The sequence below is a fragment of the Gracilinanus agilis genome, chromosome 4, assembly GCF_016433145.1.
Source record: "Gracilinanus agilis isolate LMUSP501 chromosome 4, AgileGrace, whole genome shotgun sequence".
In the NCBI taxonomy this organism is placed as follows: Eukaryota; Metazoa; Chordata; class Mammalia; order Didelphimorphia; family Didelphidae; genus Gracilinanus; species Gracilinanus agilis.
The window spans coordinates 446,709,155-446,729,748 of record NC_058133.1 but is presented as its reverse complement, the minus strand read 5'-3'; the positions used below and the strand labels follow the sequence as shown (position 1 = coordinate 446,729,748).

Here is a 20,594-nt window from a genome sequence, read left to right as displayed (position 1 = left end):
TATATATATATATATATATAATTTCCCTTCCCTTCCTCCACTCTTTTGCTAGTCTTTTGTAAGGCTTCCTCTATTAGAAAACAAGTTCTTTGAAGAGAGAGATTAATCTTATGTGGTTTTATTTATGTTTCCAGGGTTTAGCACACTACCTGGAACTCTTGTTGATGGAACTTTTAAGACTTTATTATTTGTTGTTGTTCAATCATGTTGAATTCTTTCCAACTCTTTCATGTCTCCATTTTGAGTTTTCTTGGCAAAGATACTGGAATGGTTTGCCATTTCCTTCTCTAGCTCATTTTACAGATGAGGAAAGTGAGGCAAACAGGATTAAGAGACTTGCCCAGAGTCACACAGATGATATCTGAGACCAGATTTGAACTCATGGAGATGACTCTTCCTAATTTCAAACCCAGTGTATGTCCACTGTGCCATCTAGCTAGTGGAAACATACTAAGAGCTTAATTAATATTCTATTTGTCTATCTATCTATCTATCTATCTATCTATCTATCTATCTATCTATCTTTCTATCTATCTATCTATCTATCTATCCGCCTGTTTGTCTATCAATATGTCTACCTATCTATGTATCTACTCTTTGTAGCTATTTAAAATAAGTTTAATGCTTTTTCTACAAGGCATTCCCTTAAATATTTGAATATAGTTAAATCATATTCTCTTTCAATCTTCTTTCCATCTATCCAAATTCTTTCTATTTTTAAGATCTAGTTCAGATTCTATTTCTTCTCTTAAAGTCATTCCTGGTTACTCTGGCCCAACATAATCTTCTTTAGAAACCCTGTGCCATTATTTTGTCTGTACCCATACATATTTACTGATTTTCTTAATACTTATTATTTCATCCACAAAGAAGCAAAAGCAGTTAGGTGCATAATGTCTCTCTTTTTCTTAGGGAAAAAGAATACCCTGCTGATAATAAACACCACTTTCCCCTAGGAGGAAGCTGTTTCAAAAATGGAAACCAGAGTAAGTCAATTCATAAGTGACTTTTATTAAAAATCTGGTTTAAATATAACTTTAATTTACTGAGGCAACTTTTAGTGACTATAATGAGAACTAAGGAGGCCAAGAAGGAAAAGTTCCATGATGGGAATGTAAATTATTTATCCTTGAAACTCAAATTTCTTTACTGTTAGGTAAGTCGCTTCAAGTGGGGTAAGGTGCAAAATAATGTTTGGCCAGTCTTTATAGAGGCTACTGAGGAATAGCCACCGTAAGCTCTGCCCTGTCTTTCCTCATATGAGATGTAATTAAACTGATTGATTTAAAAGTCTTTTCCTATGTTAGGTTTGAATACTGTGAACAATGTCATGATTTTTTAATTTCACATACTTAAAATGAATGCCTCTCAAAATGACTTAACAAATATATACAATATAAATGATATACAAATGAAGTCTCTGATTTAAAAACCCTGAATATTTTTTCTATTTTCATAAGCAAGATGAGTGCAGCATATGTTTTTGTAGCGATGGGGTTGAAGGCCCTAATATTACATTTTGGATAGGTCTCCTTCACCATTACCTTTTGTTTTTAACCCTTACCTTTTGTCTTATAATCAATACTGCATACTTGTTCCAAGGCAAATGAGCAGTAAGGGCTAGGCAATGGGGATGAAATGACTTGCCCAAGGTCACATAGCTATGACGTGTCTGAGGTCAGGTTTGAACCCTCCTACTTCTAGGCCTGGCTCTCAATCCACTGAGCCACCTAGCTGCCCCCTTCATCATCACCTTTTAATGTTTGCCCCAGAGTATTTATTATCAATGAAAACTTCAATTCTCATCAGTTACTATACAGGCATGGTTTGATTTAATTCAGAATTAGCTTCAAGACTTCTGGGGACCATATTTTATATAATACATTGATAATAACTAGCCATGCCTTAGGATAAAAGATTTAATACTAGACAGGATCTCAGAGATCATGTCTGCAAAAGGGTAATTAGGGTGATGAGGAGATTCAAAACTATTCCAAAAGGGCAGCTGGGTAGCTCAATGGATTGAGAGTCAGGCCTAGAGACGGGAGGTCCTAGGTTCAAATCTGGCCTCAGACACTTCCCAGCTGTGTGACCCTGGGCAAGTCACTTGACTCCCATTGCCCACCCTTACCACTCTTCCACCTAGGAGCCAATACACAGAAGTTAAGGGTTTAAAAAAATTAAAAAATAAACTATGCCAATAGTTTAAATCAATGGAATTGGAACATACTTAGCCGGAAGAAGGAAAGATTTTGATAGAATATATTCTGGCTATACCAATAGTCTTCAAATATAAAAAAGGGCTCTTATATATGAGAAGAGTTAGACTTGTTCTGCCTGGTCCTAGAAGACAGAGAAATAATGTGAAGATCCTGTGAAGAAGTAGATTTATACTTAACCCAAGATTACGAAGTCCTGAAGTTATAGTTGTCTAAAAATACAGTAAATTGCTCTGGTGGGTTATTTTTTACTGGAGTTCTTCAGGCAGAGACTAAATGGAACACTCTTTGGGGCTATTGTGGGTTGGATAAACACTTCTGATGGAAACTGCTTTTCAAGTTCTCAGAGGTCTCTTTTCCAACTCAGAAATTTTGGTCCTCAGTGAAATGTCTTTGCAAGCCCTTTCAAGATACTGTTTAATGAAAAGATCTACATCTCAGCTCTATAATGTTTTGTTAACTGATATCTTCTTGGCTTCAGGCTTTAAAAAGGAATGATACAACATTCTAGGAAGTAACATGGAATAGTTTGTAAAGCCCCGAGCTTAAAGCAAAGAGCCCTGGGTTTGATTTTAACCTCAGACACATTGATGTGATCATGAAAAATTCACCACCACTTATACTCAATTTGCTCATTTGTAAAATGCAGATGATAAGAACTGTAGCACCTATCTCAGCATCACTATAAGAAAGTGTTTGGCAAACCTCAAAACGCTAAAAAAATATGAGCTGTTATTATCAGACTAGCACCGAGTAGGCTTTGAAAGACAGGGAAACATTTCCTAAATTGAATTGCTTAACTGTGAACTAAAAGCTACCCCATCTAATGAAATTCAAATACATTTTCATAAAAGGAGAACAATGAATTTGCTGAACTGTTTTCAGAATGTTCTTGTGAAAGCAAATTCTCATTTGTTCCCTTTCAGTAAAGTCTATTTGGTAACACCATTAAAAGTTGCTTAATCTTTCCATGTTTGGTGCTATGCTAAGCATTATATAGAATGACAAGACTCATGATGGTGGGATCCATAGTCACTTTTTAAAAGCACTTTTGTCTAGATCTGTTTATATTGTTGTAGAGAGCTCCCTAGGCTGAGGAAAGTCCCTTTACCAATGTATATCAGCAAGTGTGCTGCAATTTATAGTCAGAAAGTAGTTGCCAGGGGCATTGAGAAGTCAGTGAAATGACTTGCCTAGGGTCAAACAGACAGAATCTTTCAAGAATGAAGACTTGAACCCTGGACTTCCTAATTCTGAGGTTGGTTCTCAAACGACTACATCAAGCTGCCTCTTAAGAAAAAAGTGGGGCAGCTAAGCGGCTCAGTGGTTAGAGTATCAGGTCTGGGGTCAAATTTGGCCTCGGACATTTCCTAGCTGTATGATCCTGGTCAAGTCACTTTTAACCTCCTTTGTCTATATGTTGGCCTTTTGTCTTAGAGTTGTTACTAATAAAGAAGGGAAGAATAAAAAAAAAAGTATTGCCATAGAGGCATATATATATATGGTGGTATAGTGGCTATAGACTGTGAGACTTGGAATCAGGAAAACCTGAGTTGAAATCCTGCCTTAACCTGTGTGATCCCAGACAAATCATCTATTCTTGCCTCAGTTTCCTCATCTATAAAATGAAAATAATAACATGCATGTCACAGGGTTGTTGTGAGAGTCAAATGATCAAATGAGGTAACGTGTAACAAACTTTGCAAACCTTAAAGTGCTAGATAAATGCTAGATATTATTAGGATACTGTTGCAGATATTATTTCATTTTGAAGAACCAAAGAAACATAGGTTGGAGGTGACAAGAAAAGCATTGCATCTTTTTACCGTAATTGCAGGTCCAGCAAAAGCTAAGCTAAGCAACATCAGGAATGGAATAGCTTCCTGGGTGGGCTCAATGTAGGGCATGCTGAGACTTCGGTCATAGCAGCTGAATCCAGAGTGCACGGGCTTGAAGACATCAGTGAGTTCCAGGAAGTAGAGGCTAACAACAGAAGAAGCCAAGATAGGCAGCTGGGAAGGGGAGAAAAAAAACATTTAATTCGATTAAATTTTTGTTTTAATACAGAGAACATGAAAAGTCAGAAAATGTGGAAAATGTATGTGGAGATACCTTTCTTTACTCATCTGCAGAGAGCTTTGCAGTGTGACCTGGTCTCAGTGTATTCTCTCCACCCCCCAAGTCAGTAGATCTAGCTAGGGGTGCTGGAAGTTGAGTCAGGAAGATTTGAATTCAAATCCAGTCTTAGATACTCACTGGCTGTATGGCCCTGGACAAATCACTTACCCTCTGACTGTCTCAGTATTCTCAATTATAAAATGGATATGATAATAGCAAGGTTGTCGTATGGATTAAATGAGATAATATTTATAAAATTCTTGGCATAATGCTGAACACACCATAGATCAACTGCTTATTTCCTTCCTTCTTTCCCCCCTCTCTCTTTTCTTCCTTTCATTTTTTCTTTCCTTCACTCTCTCTGTCCTCCCTTCCCTTCCTCCCTCTCTTCTTTCCTTCATTCTACCCTTTCCCTCTCTTATTTCTTTCCTTTCTTCCTCCCTTTCTCCCTTCCTTTGAGTCTTGCAATAGTTTAAATATGGACAATAGAAGAGTATGAGGAGTTGAGGATGAATCCTGAGGTTATGATCTTAGATGACTGCTTTCAGAGGAAGAAAATATCCTCTAAAAGCAGCACTTTGTTAATGTCACATTTTGATTCCTTCCATATCCTGGAATTGCTGAATTATATAGAATGAAAAGATTGATTTAAGGTGTTGGCATATGTGGAGGGCAGTAGCTTTTATATAACCAAACGGGATATTTTTGGCTCGTTTTTGTGTCAACTCACTGTTGGAAGTGAAAATTCTACCAAGAGAAGGAAATTCAAATTCTTGGCTCTTTGCAGAATTCTTGAAGGTGCCATGCACCAGCTCAGTTCTCATAAAAATTCCTATGCATCGTACCCTAATGAATTTCCCTTCTTCCATAGAAAAGGTCCCTGCTCATTTAAGATATCTGGGGGGGCTTATTCCCCTGTCCTTCCATTTGCTTTTCTTTTAGACTTCTCTTTATTTCTTACCAGGGAAACACAGTGTGGGAAAAGAATCCTACAAAATGAGTGGGGAGTATTCTTTTCTAAGAAGGACTTAAGACAACAGAATCTGGCTGAATTTATTGGAGCAATTATGAAAAGCTTGAACCATAATATTCAGGCGAGTGATTCTTTTTTTAATAGGTTAATTTGAACTACCTCACCAAATGAGGAAAATATGATTAAGTTCAATTAGCAGGTATCAAGAAGCTACAAGATGCATGGCAGTATACCATTCCAATTATGAAAATAAGTATTAGTCTGAATACATAGAGACCAAAATAAATAGAAATGAATCATATACAAATTGGATAGCAAGTAAAATGCTTATTTATACACAGATACAGTCACAATCATATACCTCTGTCTCCTGTGAGCCTGAAACTTGATCAGGCTTCCAGGGGAAAAAGAGTGATATTTAAGGCTCCTCAATCAGATACATGACTTTTGTTAAATCTGATACACACATTCATCACAGATTCTCCTTTGTGGCTCAGCTATCTCCGAACTTGAAGGTATTAGGAAAATATGTCTTCCACGGACAAGATATTGAGTAGGAGATAGTACAATCATATGGGAAAAGGAAGAAATACACACATCATTCATTCTTTACCTCAGCTCCCTTGAGGGTTTTCCCAACTAACAAGGCTTTAGACACAAAGCAAATGAAAATATCTAGGTAATCGTGATGATTGTTGTCCTACCTCTCTATCTTAAGTCAGTACAGCGTCTATTATATTCTATTCTCCCAGTAATGTCTTGGCACCAACAATGTGCTGCTATAAAACAGTATCATTAAATCATCAAATTCAACCGTGAGTTCCATTTTTCAGGTATCCTAATTGAATGTATCTCTGACATAGGCAGAAACACCATGGTATTTATCCATGAAACAGCTTTAGCTACTCTCTTCCTCTCCCTGAAGGCCAGATAACCCTCCCTGCTTACTGTTTGGGCAGCTATTCATTTCTAAACTTTTTTTGGGGGGGATCTAAAGAAAACTATTCACTTTTTCTTTGCACACAGTACTACATAATAAATGTTTGGTGAATTCTGTTGATTGTCTCTCCTCAGAGAATTCTCCATGATTCAAAGCATACATGTTGTGACTAGATGCTACTATCATTTGAGGTGAGGGGAATTAGAGATGGGAAATAGTTGGGAACAATATACTTAGCAACGGTGGCTGGTGGATACAGTAATCAATAAGTAATTTCTTTCTTTTTTTAGTACATGATTTCTAAGGGCAAAATTAAATTTTGATTACCCTAATGATTTTGGAAAAATATCCTGAGTTTTTTGTGCTTCTAATCAAGTCAATAAACATTTTCTTAAAAACTGTGTAGAACTGAGAAGAGGATTAATGTAATCTGGGATTTTCATTCTACTTTTAAATCATAAGATAATCTATTTCTTGGAGAATTGTTACAATTCACTCCATTGCAATATTGAAAATTTAGACTTTTTAAGATGTCAGTTCTTTCTCGTGAGTGGCAAGATGACATGATGGATAGATAGCATGCTAGACTTGGAGTTAGCGAGAGCTGGGCTCAAATTCTTTCTCTGGCACTGTTATAGTAGGCAAGTCACTGTATTACTTTTGGATTCAGTTTCCTTATACTGAAAAACAGGGAAAACTATAATTGTTGTAGCTATTTCACATGGTGCTTATGAGTCTTAAATAGTTTAATATATGCAAAGTGCTTTGCAAAATTTAAAGCATTATATAAATGTTACTTATTATTACTATTCTCAACTTCATCTTGAAAAAGGTGCAGTAATAGTCCTCATTAGGAATTCTGGATTTCACAGGAAATATCGATAAGGAAAGTAAAAATAAATTTAAATTCCATTTCAACAAATCTATGAAATTGGGTTGTGTTGTTCAGTAAAATACACCTTGTTTAATTGGGACTACCAATCACTTACACCTAGTAGGCTTTCATGAAATGCTTGTTGAATGATCAACAGAATGGGATGAAAGATAAAACTAATTGTTAATTTAACTTTTAAATAAAAAAATCCTTACCCTCTATCTTAGAATTGATACTAAGTATAAGTTCCAGGGCAGACAAGTGGCAAATGTTAGGCAATTGGGAATAAGTGACTTGCTCAGGGTCACATAGCTAGCACACGTATGAATTCAAATTTGAACCCAGGACCTCCCATCTCCAGACCTGGTGCTCTCTCCACTGAGCTACCTAAGTACCCCAACATAACCCTTCAAAAATGTTTTTGGTTGTTTTCTTTCAGTCTTAATTGCAATAAAGTATATAAATTGTGACCTAGCATGGCAGCTTTGTGTTTATATGGACTGGATTTTATTTTAGGAACTTCTCACATAAATTTTGTTTTGTCTCATACCTTAACAGCATGAGAAAATCAGAATTTTACTTGTTTTGTTCTACCCAGGGTTCCCCCAGGAAAGACCAGAAGCTGATTTGAGTCTTTGTCTCTTCATAAAAAATGAAGGGTTCTTAGTTCCCATGAAAGCATGGGAATAACAATATGTCATACAAGAAAAGGTTTTAGTTCAGTTGATTAAAAAATACATCTGCTCCTTTCTAGTTTTGTGACTAGCCATGAGGAAATCTCATTCCTTTGAGCTTTGATTTCCTCATCTGGAAAATGAGGACAATAATTCAAGAAATACCTATGTTATAGAATTGTTCTGGAGCACAAATGGCATCATCTATAAATAGGGAGCTACTAGATGAGGAATTCCCTCCACCAATGAAGGTTGTCCCTTAATAATTTATAGTCATAGAATTACCTATGGCACCAAGAAAATAAGTGACTTGTTCAGGATCACCAATTATGGATCAGTGGTGGGACTCGAATTCAGGTCTTCTTGATTCTCAGATTGACTCATTATTATGCCACATTGCTTCTCATAAATAATACTGATTATTATTTACATTACAAAAAACTGTCTCATCTGTTATAAGGGAGCTGTCATTCAAATACTGATCACCCCCCGATACCTAACACAGGGCTTTGTGCATAGTAAGTGCTCAGGAAAATGTCTTATGAAACTGAAGTGGTGGAATCAAAACTCATACAGGTCTTCTGACATAAAAAAGTCCATTTTCCATTTTTTTCTGCTCACCATGAAGTCTCTTCCTTTAGAGGAGAAGTATGACACATTTTAATAAAATTTCACAATTAAATTACCTAGGTGTTGACATAATCCTGTTAGACATACTGTGATATCTAAGCAAGCAAAAATGGCATAAACACAATGACTGTATAAAAGGGATTGGCACGGTACTGTCAGGGTCACCAAAGAGGAAGGAAATTGAGAAATCTGCCAAAGAAATTCATCCAGGAGATGGAAATAAATTAATAATGCCATAATATAAACCACAATATAAAAATCTGAGGCAAAATATTAAGAAAATATTTCAAAATAAAATTCTAATGGGAAGGATCAAGTAGGGTATATGAAACCAGACCTTTCTGGAATACATTAAGGACCAAAGCTATTAAAATAATAGCTGGTGATCCACCTTTAGTGGCACCTTTAGTAGACCTGTCCCATTTCCAGGTCTCCCTTATCTCCTCATCTCTATTATATTCTTAATCCCTACTGACAATGTTTACCAAGTTAGAGCACAGAACCATAGAACTATTAGCTGAAAGAGAATTTAAAGGGCTTCTAGTTCAATCACCTCCGTTTACAGGTGAGAAAACAGAAGTCTGGAGACAGTAAATGATTTGTCCATCTCTACTACAGGTAGCAGAAACAGTTTCACTTGATGGGCATGAACTATTAGCAGAATTAAAAATCGGGTCTTCTACAAAATGAGCCACTATACTTAAGAAATAAATACTTCTCCACAATCAGTCCAAGAAGTTCTTCATTTATATAATGTACCTATAATGATGCCCACTAGCAATCAATAATCAATAAGTCTTTATTTAGCTTGAGTCAGCTAGGTGGCACAGTGGGTAGACTGCTAGGCCCGAAGTAAGAGAGATTCATCTTTCTGAATTCAAATCCGACCTCAGACACTAGCTGTGTGACTTCAGGAAAGTCACTTAACTCTGTTTGCCTCACTTTCCTCATCTGTAAAATGATCTAGAGAAGAAAATGGCAAACCACTCCAATATTTTTGTCAAGAAAACCTTAAATGAGGAGTCACAAAGAGTTGGGCATAGCTGAAATTATTGAATAACAATATTTATTTAGCTTGTTCTTCTTAAGGCACTGTGCTAAGCCCTGGATATGGAGAAAGGCAGAAGCTTCCTCAGACCTCAAGGAGCTTACATTCTAATGGAGAAGGCAAAATTTAAATAAATAGGTACATAAAAGATGGAAGATAGCCTTAGAGGGGAAGGATCTATATATGTTATTATATTACTGACAGACCATTGGCATTCAAATTCCAACAAAGCAAGCATGGACTAAACTATTGTGTACAGAGCACTGTGCTAGGCACAGGAAAAGATGAAATATAAATATAACATGGTAGTTACTCTCATGAAATTTGGGAATCTGGAATAAGGATTAAATACAAACTCAGAGAGTCATAGTGCACTGAACTGCATGAGAAGTATATTAGCAATGTCCACAACCATGTTATATGACCTCTTGGAAGTAATCATTACTTAGTAAAGGCTTTATGGCACATGGCATTTCAATTGACTTTAAAAGATGGATAAAAGGATTTCAAAAGATAAATAGAACAGAGAAGATGTTCCAGGGGAAAGAGACAACATGACCAAAGCATAGAGGATAAGAAAGCTCAAAGTATGTTTGTGATAGTGAGTAATACTATTTTCCTGGAGAATAATACTAATAACTCTTCTTTACATAGTTTTTTTTTTAATTTTAATTCAACACTTAGAGGTAAGGAATGTGTGTACTACTGTTTTCTCTTTTTTTAAATAAAGAAAATGTCCATTTAATAATTATAAAAAGATAGATCTAAACCCTAGTCTCTCTATGCTCATTTAGAACTCCCCAGATACATTAAATGGAAAGGGATAAAATGAGATAAGACAAGAAGGCATGAGGGGATCAGATTGTGAAGGCTCTTGGCAGCCAGGCAATGAAGTAAGAACTTCTCTGGGTAGGCAAAAAGGAGCATTTAATGATGACAAGACCAGATCCACACATAAGGAAGAATGATGGATTGGAGGGAAAAGAATGAAAAGGTGGGGACAGATATTGGGAGACCATTATAGAAACCTTTTATGGGTAACAAATATTAGTAGGTTTAGAGAAAGGGGAGAAGGAGGACTGACTGGATAGGGATAACAGATTGGACTAACAAAGTGGGGAAACACAAACTCTACCAAAGAACAAGGAATGGGAGATTATGGATTGGAAGTTGATACCAACTGCCACCACAGATACATCTAGCCTGGGAATCTTTGAAACTAACAAGTGAGTAGACTGGGACCAAAGATTTATAAAGACAAGTTTAATACATTAGAAATGAGGGAGAGGTCACACTTAACCTAAAACACTAAGGATCAAACTCAGCGTTAAAAGTTTAAGATCTGGGAAACCCCTACACTACTCTAAATAGGCAGCTGAGACACAAGGGACAAACGGGGTCTCATAGATGTGATCTGATGGTCTTCATCTGATGTAGTCCAAGTATACTCCAAGAGCACAGGAACCAGCTGAATGACTCTTCAGAGGAAATCAGGGAGATTGGCTTTGCTTGTCCACCAAACAAGTCAGAAATCTCAACCTCTACTCCTTGATCCTGGCAGTTGTAAGATCCCAGGTGTTGCTTTGAGATACCTCAAATCCACAGGTCTCTCAGGTCAGTGGCTTCTCAAAACCCTTCAAAACCAACTGCCTTTTGAGAGAGTCCACTTTGTTCCAGTTGGAATGTGAGCTCCTTCCTGTCTCTCTAAAGCTTCCAAAATGCTTCAAACCTATTCTCCTCTTACAAACCCCAGCTGGTAAAGAGAGCTAGCAACTAAGATGGCATTAAGAAAAAAGGAGCAAGATGGTCAATGGGAGAGATTACAAAGGGTATATTGAAAGAACTTGAAAATTCATTGGATAGGAGAAGTCAAGAGTAAAAGAAGAGAAGACATCTCTAGTTTTTGAAGATGAAAGACTTGTTGAACAGAAAATTATTGATGTCTTTTGGGAGAACAACTTCACTTAAGTGGGGTCAGAAATGAAATTGCAAGCGTTAAAGATAGACTAGACTATGAAAAAGTAGAAAAATTAGATGTAAATAGGTTTTTGGGGGGAGTTTTAGTAATGGAAAGAAATTAAACAGTAGTTAAATAGTGTATAGGGTTTCTGGAAAGGATTGACAATTTTTTTTAGAATTTAGGATTTCCGACTATATTTCTGAGCAAGTTGGAAAGAATCCAAGGGGACATACCAAATGTGTGAAAGAGGACATAATTGCTGAAGGACAGAAGGAATAGGATTAAAAGCATAAGCAGTGGAATAAGCTTTAAGAAGGTAGAGTACAAATATTATTGCTGAGATGTTTTGAGGAATAGCTAAGAGCTGGTGTAGCTTCCTGTTTCACTGCTTTATACACATTTGACAATAAATATATATAGATTGACTGAATGTATTTATTTAGATTTATTACATTATAACTTACTAATATGGACTCATGAGATATAGTGCTTATAAGAATGGTAACTGACAATGAAAATACATTATGAAAACATCAGAAATCGAGAATTACTTTCAAAGAAATTGATAACAACAAAAACAAAAGGGATATAGTTCACCTGCTACAAAATGGACTGCTGAATGGAGATACATGGGCAGTTAGGCAGCATAGTGGAGAGAGTGCCAGGCCTGGAGCCAGAAAAATATGAGTTCAAATCTGGCCTTAGACACTTACTGGCTGTGGGACCCTGGGCACAGTTAACACTATTTGCCTCAGTTTCCCCATCTGTAAAATGAACTGGAAAAGAAAATGGCAGATTACTCCAGTAGCTTGCCAAGAAAACCCAAAATAGGGTCATGAATAGTTAGGCACAACTAAATACGAATTAGCAACAGCAAAGATATATACATAACCAAAGTACAAGATATCTTTGGTTCTCAGCATATATTTGTTTCTCCAAATATATCAAATATCCCTAGAAAACATAGATCATATGTAACTTTTCTCAAGTAATACAAAATTAGTTCCTTTTGTTATCTGAGAGGATAAATGTTATGCTTGAGTGCACTTCTAGCTATAGAAGCAGTCAGGTGAAGGGTTTATAATGATGACTTTAATAACCCCAAATAAATGAAAGACAAGTCAGCGCCCTCTAATTTATAGTCTCAGAGAGTTATATAGGGCACCGAGAGAATAAATAACTTGCTTAGAGTCACACAGCTAATATATATCAGAGGCAGGACTTGAACCAAGGTGTTCCTGACACTGAAGCTAGCTGTCTTTCCACTCTATCATTCTGCCCCAAATGTCCTCTTTATACAAGAATAAAAATAAAATATTCTCTACCTTTTAGCAGTTTATTTCCTGAAGACACACATAAATAATTACATATTCATATGTGATAAAATATACACATATTTTAAGTTTATGAATCTATCATATGCATTCTGTGGGTATGTGAAATAAATATCACATTCTACATAATATGTATATCACAGTATAATTTAGTAATAGAGACTAATATAATAATGACATAGTAATATTATTTATCCGAATGCTCAATGAGAATGAACACACTATTTTATTAAAACCTCTGAAATCTAAAACAAACAATCCACACAATGACCTAGTTCACATGATATCTATCTATAGATAAAAGGGTACTTATATAGCTGATAACCTATATGTGTATGTGTATATATGTACACATCCACATTAAGCATTTCTGACATATGTTGCTAATTCTCAGAGCTTTCCTGACTCTGTTGAAACAGAACAGAAAAAGGAACTACTTTCCAGAATGAATCCAGGCATATATCCAAGTCTAAATGGTTTGTAATTAATTGAGGATAGCAAATAGAAACTTTAATTTATTATTTGAACCCATTGTTTATTTTGTATTTCCTACATTTATGACTCTATTGTGTTTCCTACATGAATTACGATGTTTCTTACAATATATACTAAAATCTAATCTCTGTAAGGTAATATACATAAAAGGGGTCATTTGGTTCAATTGAAAATGATACATTTTATTCTTGAGTCACATTTTTCATGTAAAATGGTTAAGGTTGTTGATAATAAATATCCTAATTAAAAAAGGAAAGGAAGATTCATTTAAGAGGAGATGGAGAAAAAAATAGCTTCTTAGGAGGGTTGAACTGGCAAAGATAAAGAGGCAAGAGGAAAATACAATTTTGCCACACAGTCTTTAGTTTTAATTATCTTTCAGTTCCTAATAATAATAACTAATATCAACTCTTTAAGGCTTACAAAGTGATATATATATATATATATATGTAAATGTAGATATATGCATATTTGTTTTCCCTTTAATCCTTGCAATAAGCCTTTGAGCTTAGTGCTAATATTATAACCATTTTACAGATGAGTTAATTGAGTGTGAGAGAGGTTAAATGACTTGCCCAGGTTCATATAGCTAGTCAGATTCTGAAGAAGAATATGAACTTAGGTCTTTCTACCTTGAAGTGTTATCAACTACACTAACTTGCTGCCTGGATATATCAAAAAAGTGGGTAATATTTTACATGATGAACATAGAAATATTTTTGTATTATACCACATGTACAATCCATATCATATTAGCTGCCATTTTAGGGAGAGAGGAATGGGAAGGAGAGAGGGAGGATTACAAAATGTCCAGGTCTATTAATTTTTTTTCAATATGTAAAATAATTTTTAAAATTTATAAGTTAATGCTGTTTCCTGAGGTTCTTTTTCAGACAGGAAGATACTTTGGTCTTGTGTTTATTGTTCATTTTCAACTCACTCCTATTCTGACTAATGACTAACTTCTAACCCTTAAAAAAATCGAGATGTAGGAAGCTTCAAGGCCTCATGCGGAGGTTTCTATTGTAAAAGCTTTGGCAGAAATGCCATTTTTTTTCATGTATTTCTGTAATTAACATTATTCACAGTTAACTTTTTAAAATAAAACCCCACTGTGCGAGCTTCATTATACATTTCTACCACAAGCAAGATGCTTCCTAATTTGGGTTCCTAGCATTCTCATGATTCTTGTTAACATTAGAGAACACAAAAGACTCTAATTGGTCCTAAAAATAGCAATGGTAATTAATAGGTAATAGCTGGTAGGCATAATATGTATGTTAGGTCTAATGGGGGAAGAGAAATCTGTGCTCTTATCTCTTTGTGCCAGGAATTTGAACTACATTTACTACATCAAAAAGACTAAAGAAAAATCAAACATTGATCTAATAATGAAATCTAAAATTTTAAGAAGTTTCTTTAGATGATTCTAATAGAATATAGAATAGATGTAATAATACTTGACCTATGTAGTGCTTTGAGTTTTGCAAAACACTTTCTCTATTACGTCATTTGGATTCTTACAACAGACATGTGAAGTAGGTAATCCAGGTATTAGCATTCATATTTTACAGATGAGGAAATCAGAGAACTTCAATAATTTGCCTTCGGTCATGAGTTACTCTAAGTCAGAGGTTGGATTTTAAAAGATTATAATTATTCATCATTTTGCCTAGAGTTTATTTACCTGGAATACTAAATGATTTTCTTTTTGATAATTCTATTTCAGTATAATTGGTTTTCATTATAATCCTACATATTTTGTTTTATGAATTTAAAAACTTACTTTCTGAAGAGTCATATAGGTTTCACCAGTCTGCCAAAGTGAGTACATGATACCACAAGAAGGTTAAAAACTCATAGCTTAGAGTAATAGCTTCCTAATTATTAACCATAACTGTAATTATTATAAATTTCTCTAATATGACAGCTTTTATCAAGTATTTAGAAGAATATCATATGAAAGGAGAGCTAGAATTATTTTGTGTGGCTCTCTGGAGCCACACAAGAAAGTGGATTAGAACAAAGAATATTTTTCTTTTGTCATTGTATCACCAATATCTAACTCACTATGCAGCACCTAGTAGCCACGTTATAAAATGCTTAATTAATTTGGAGATTGAAAATAATATCGGAGCAGCTGAGTATCTCATTGGATAAGGAGTCAGCTGACCTTCTTGGGGTGTCATGTATCCTCTTTGGCAGTCTGGTGAAATCTTGATGATCCTTTAGAAAGTTTTTAAATGCATAAAACAAAATATATAGTATTATAACAAAAACTAATTATATAGGGAGACAGAAGGTCCTGAGTTAAAATCTGACCTCAGATATTTGCTAACTGTGTGACCCTGCGCAAAACACTTAACCCCAATTGTCAAGCCCTTACAGCTATTCTGCTTTGGAATCTGTACTTATTATTGATTCCAAGACAGAAGGTAAGGGTTTTAAAAAGAAAGTGAATCAGCTACCACATTAGGGAGTGAGTTTCCTGTCACTGGAGGGGTTCAAATAGAAGTTAGCTACACTTTTCAAGTATGTTGTAAAACATGATTCCTTCATTAAGTAAGGGAATGGCAAAGATGGTTCGTAAGTCTTTTCTGATGTAAGTTCTTTGATTCCTTCCTTGATATTTCTCCACCCTAACTAAAAATGTTCTCACCTTCTTCTCATATTTGCAAAGCCCTGTTTGGAGATCCTTTTGGCCCCTATTACTTGCCCTTTTCTTTTAAACTTATCTATGTTTATACTGAATCCTTCTGTCTCTTCCATGGTAGAATACATTTTTTGAGAGCAAAGATTGTACCATTTGTTTTTTTTTTTCTTTTGTATCCTTGGGCCCTAGCCCTGTGCCTTGCACATAATAGGTGTTTTATAAATAATTTGTGTAATGGATGATTATCATACACTAAAATAAATTCCTTCTTTTAAAAAATAAAAATCACCTTTACTATAATATGAAGGGCTGTTTTTGCCTTTCTTTATAACTTCAGAGTATAGCACTGTACTGAGCACATAGTAGGCACTTCAACAATTCTAGTTGACTGATTGACTCTATTGGGAATGCAGCTTGAGATATATTGTTTGTTTAATTTGTCAGTGCTAGCAAATTCTAAAATTCTACTTTTATCTGAAATGTAGAGATGATTCTCAATAACCATGGTAATGGGGTACATGGATAACATGAATAACAGCTTAATTTGTGTTCAGTTTCAGAATTATTTTTAAATTAACTAACTAAATAATGTTTAAGAGAATTCATTCCTACAAAAAAAATTCCAGCTGGAAGGGATCTTAGAGGTAGTCTAGGCCAATCCTTTTTTCCATCACCATTGTACACATGAAGATATCGTGGTTGAGAGATGTTAAGTGACAAGCCAAAAAGACATTTTGTTGGGATGCCATAGTGGGAATTTGGTGCTGGTTCCTTTGCCTTCAAATTCCAAACTCTTTCAGTTGAATAGAGCTGCTCAAATTAGTTTGAACTACATCCATTCCCCCTTCAATTTGAGCTCTAAGTGGCAACCATTTCTTCTCTTTCCAATATAAAATCAATTTAAAACCATTTATTAAGCACCTACACAACGTTAAGTTCTGTCTTTAAAAAGTGTTAAAAAAACATTTTAAGTTTAATTCATCTACTAAGTAGCTACTGTGATAAAAGTCTTAAAGCTATGCATTGGAGATACCCAAATAAGTTCTCACAATGCTCCCCTGTTAATGAGCTATCTAATGAAGCACAGGAACATAAGTATTTGTGACATAAGGGAGAGATGAATGCAAAGGTGAATTGCTATGAGAAATGTGAAGAAGGTGATGATATGGTCATGGATGGTTTCGTGGAGATGAGGATATATCTTGTTGGTGTTGATCAGCTATTTCAGTTGTGTCTGAGACTTAGTGACTCCATTTGGGATTTTCTTGGCAAAGATACTTGAGTGGTTTATACTTTCTTTCTCCAGCTCATTTTACTGATAAGAAAACTGAGGCAAGTTTAAGTGACTTGCCCAATGTTATACTACTATAAAGTGTCTGAGATCAGATTTGAACTCTGGAAGATGAGTCTCCCTGACTCCAGGCTCAGCACCCTATTCACTATTCCACCTATTTTCCCTCAAAGATTTATCAGATGGCTCATCAGAAAGGAAGATATAGGCATCCACTCAGTGGGTGGGAGAAGGATAGAGCTCATTCCATTCTGGGTACAGTAGAAAGGCACAGAAATAATACAAGACCAAATGAGATCAGATAATAGTAAGAAAATTAGTTTGACTGTAATGTAATATGGGAAGAGGAAATGAGATATAAAGACATGTATTATGGACTCAGATTATAGAAGGTCTTTAATATAAGAATTGGAAGTTAAATTTTATTTGCAAATCAAAAAATTAACAGTTCATGGCTTTTGAGGAGAGAAATATCACAGTCAGAGTGGTATATTAAAAAGTTATCTTCCTGATCAAGAGAAGTAATGGCATAATAGCCACTGAGTCAGATGTGATAGAGAGTACATAAGATATCAATAGAAGGATTTCTGTGCAGCACTGCTGACCTAGGAAAGTTCATAAGGCATAAATGCCATCATGTTCTGGTCATTTTCAGTAACTTAGGAGTAGAACCGGCTTTTTGCAGCTTTGTAACAGCCCATGAAGTAGTAAATTATCAAGGTTGTTTATAGGTGAGACCCTGAAACTCAGATAAGCTAATTCACAAAAGGGAAACTCCTAAGACCTTCTAATTCTTTCTCTCGTGTTCTCTCTACTTTTTTTTGTTCAGATGTTGGGAATACCTTGTGTGAAAATTCCCTCCACTAAGACAGATAGACAATTATTCTGCAATTTATTGTCTTAGAGAGTTACCTGGGGGTACTGCAGGTTTAAATCACTAAATCAAGGGCACAGAAACACAATTCAAATTTGAGTGTTTCGACTGAAAGTCTTGCTTATTAAAATAAAGTCAGACTTCAAATATTTGGCCTAAACATGAAATATCATGCTTTTGACCATCTTGGATGATTTCTTCAAAATAGATTTTTTTTCTGAAACAGAGAAGCTATTCTTAAATGATGAATAGATTTTTCTTTGAAGTTCCCTTAGCATTTTTTAAACCTTACCTTCCACTTTAGAATCAATACTGTATATTGATACCAAAGCAGAAAGGTGGTAAGGGCTAGACAATGGAGGTTAAGTGACTTGCTCAGGGTCACAAAGCTAGGAATTGTCTGAAGCCATATTTGAACCTAAGACCTCCCATCTCTAGACCTGGCCCTCAATCCACTGAGCCACCCAGCTGCCCCAGCAAGTTTTTTTTTAATGGCATATCCTGAACACTCAATGTGTCTTTCAATGCAGTATCATATAGTAGATAGAGAGTGGATTTAGGAATGAGGAAGACCTGGATTCAGAGTCCTCACTCTAAGACAAACTGTGTGACTGCACAAGTCCTGTAGCTTCTCAGTGCTGTAGGTCTCTCTTCAAGAATACATTTTTACATGACTTTTAAAATATTTTTTCAATTACATGTAGATACAAATTTAATAACCTTTTTTCAGATATTTAGCAATACATATTCCTTCTCTCTCTGTCCATCCCTGAGACAGAAGGTAATCCATGTTGGACATGTTGTGAAAGAAGACTGGAGGAAATAAAGTAAAATGGTTTGATTCAATTTGAATTCAGAAACCATCAGGTCCTCCTATGGCAGTGGAGAACCTTTTCAATCATGAGTTCCTTGGAGTTGTTCTAGATCCTTGCATTGCTCATAATAGTTAAGTCATTCACAGTTAATCATCCAACATTATTGCTGTTACTGTGTACAATGTTCTTTTGGTTCTGCTCACTTCACTTTGCATCACTTCAAATAAGTCTCTCAAAGGTGTTTCATGATCATCCTGTTTGTCATTTCTTATGGTATAATCTCATTCTATTACAATCATATACCAAAACGTGTTCAGTCATTCTCTAATCACTGTGTATCCCTTTAGTTTCCAGTTCTTTGTTACCACAAAAAAAGCATCTGCAAATATTTTTGTTTAAGGAGATCCTTTTCCACTATCTTTAATCTCCTTGGGATAATCTTTTGGGATGGAATAGAGGTATTGCTGGGTCAAAGTAAGATTCTAATCAAAGAGAAGGGACTAATTGCATTAGAAGAGGGAATTTCTCATTTGATATTTCCATATTCTAATGAAATCATAAGACCAGTTCCCATCCTGAATACTTAATAGCCAAAATTGGGTTTCCCCCCACAGAACTTCTAAAAAAAGAGTTGGGAAAATAAAACAGAGAGAAAAGAAAGTCTCCAGGACAACACCAATAACCAGTATTTCACTGAAATAAACAGACTAACAGAAGATAAGAACTGGTAACAATTCTTATTTTTTTGGAAGGGCAAACAAATATGAAACATTAACTCAAAAAAGTTTCAATTTAAACATAAAAAACAGAATTTTCTAGGAGGTTGATGCCATATTCTCTCTGTCCTCTTCCCTCTCTGTATCTATCTCTGTCACAGATTAATAGGGGACATTTTCTTCATTAAGAGTGCTTCACTCTGAAGCTGAAAGTCTCCAATGATGTAAGAAGTTAATGGATGTTAGAAAAGGTGCAAGCATGTTTAAGAAATAAGGCAAAGGGATTGATGAAACCTTCACTTGTTCAGTGACCCAGCAAACAAAATAAAGTGCCTCATAGGACATCCATCAGGATGCCAGCACGCTTGAAAATATCATCATCTTTTAAAAAAGAAAAATGTTGTCCATGATTATTAGTAATGGTCTGCTCCCTGGTAATGTTTCCATCTTGCTTCCATTAATTGAGTAATAGAAATGTAAATGCAAAGGAGTTTAAAGTGACAGTGAGACCTCAACTATATCTCACCCTTCACTAGAAAGCAGAAATTCATTATGAAATAGGTCTGTCTTGGACTATATCCAAGGATACTTAGGTTTTGAAGTACCAGCAGGACCTTATTAAAAAGTGATCTCCCCTATAGCAGAGTTTAATCGCAATGACACCAAGAATGGATTTATATTCTGGAAGGGTTCTCAGGTAGCTCTTATTCAGTAAAGAGCTAGATAAAATACAGTTCCTGACCTCAAGGTGTTCACAGTGTTGACGGGGCATATTCAGGTGTCTTTTTCCTCCCATAAGACTGTGAGCTCCTTGATAAACTACTATATTTTATCTAAACTTTGTTTCTCTGCTTGACCTAACCTAAGTCCAATAATCGGCCAATGATAAGTAGTTAACAATTTTTGCTATTACATTTATTTTATTTTTTTTAAACCCTTAACTTCGGTGTATTGTCTCATAGGTGGAAGAGTGGTAAGGG

The 20,594-nt window shown here is 35.4% G+C and overlaps 1 protein-coding gene across 2 annotated transcripts in view; it reads right to left on the bottom strand.

The window, feature by feature from the left end:
- PLPPR4 (phospholipid phosphatase related 4) overlaps positions 1-20,594 on the bottom strand; it is a 62,820-nt gene that overhangs the window by 30,786 nt on the left and 11,440 nt on the right. For both annotated transcript variants that reach the window (XM_044675876.1, XM_044675878.1), the window contains exon 2: positions 4,046-4,231. In XM_044675876.1, coding sequence (XP_044531811.1) covers positions 4,046-4,231 — 186 coding nt within the window. The remainder of the gene's footprint in view (positions 1-4,045; positions 4,232-20,594) is intronic.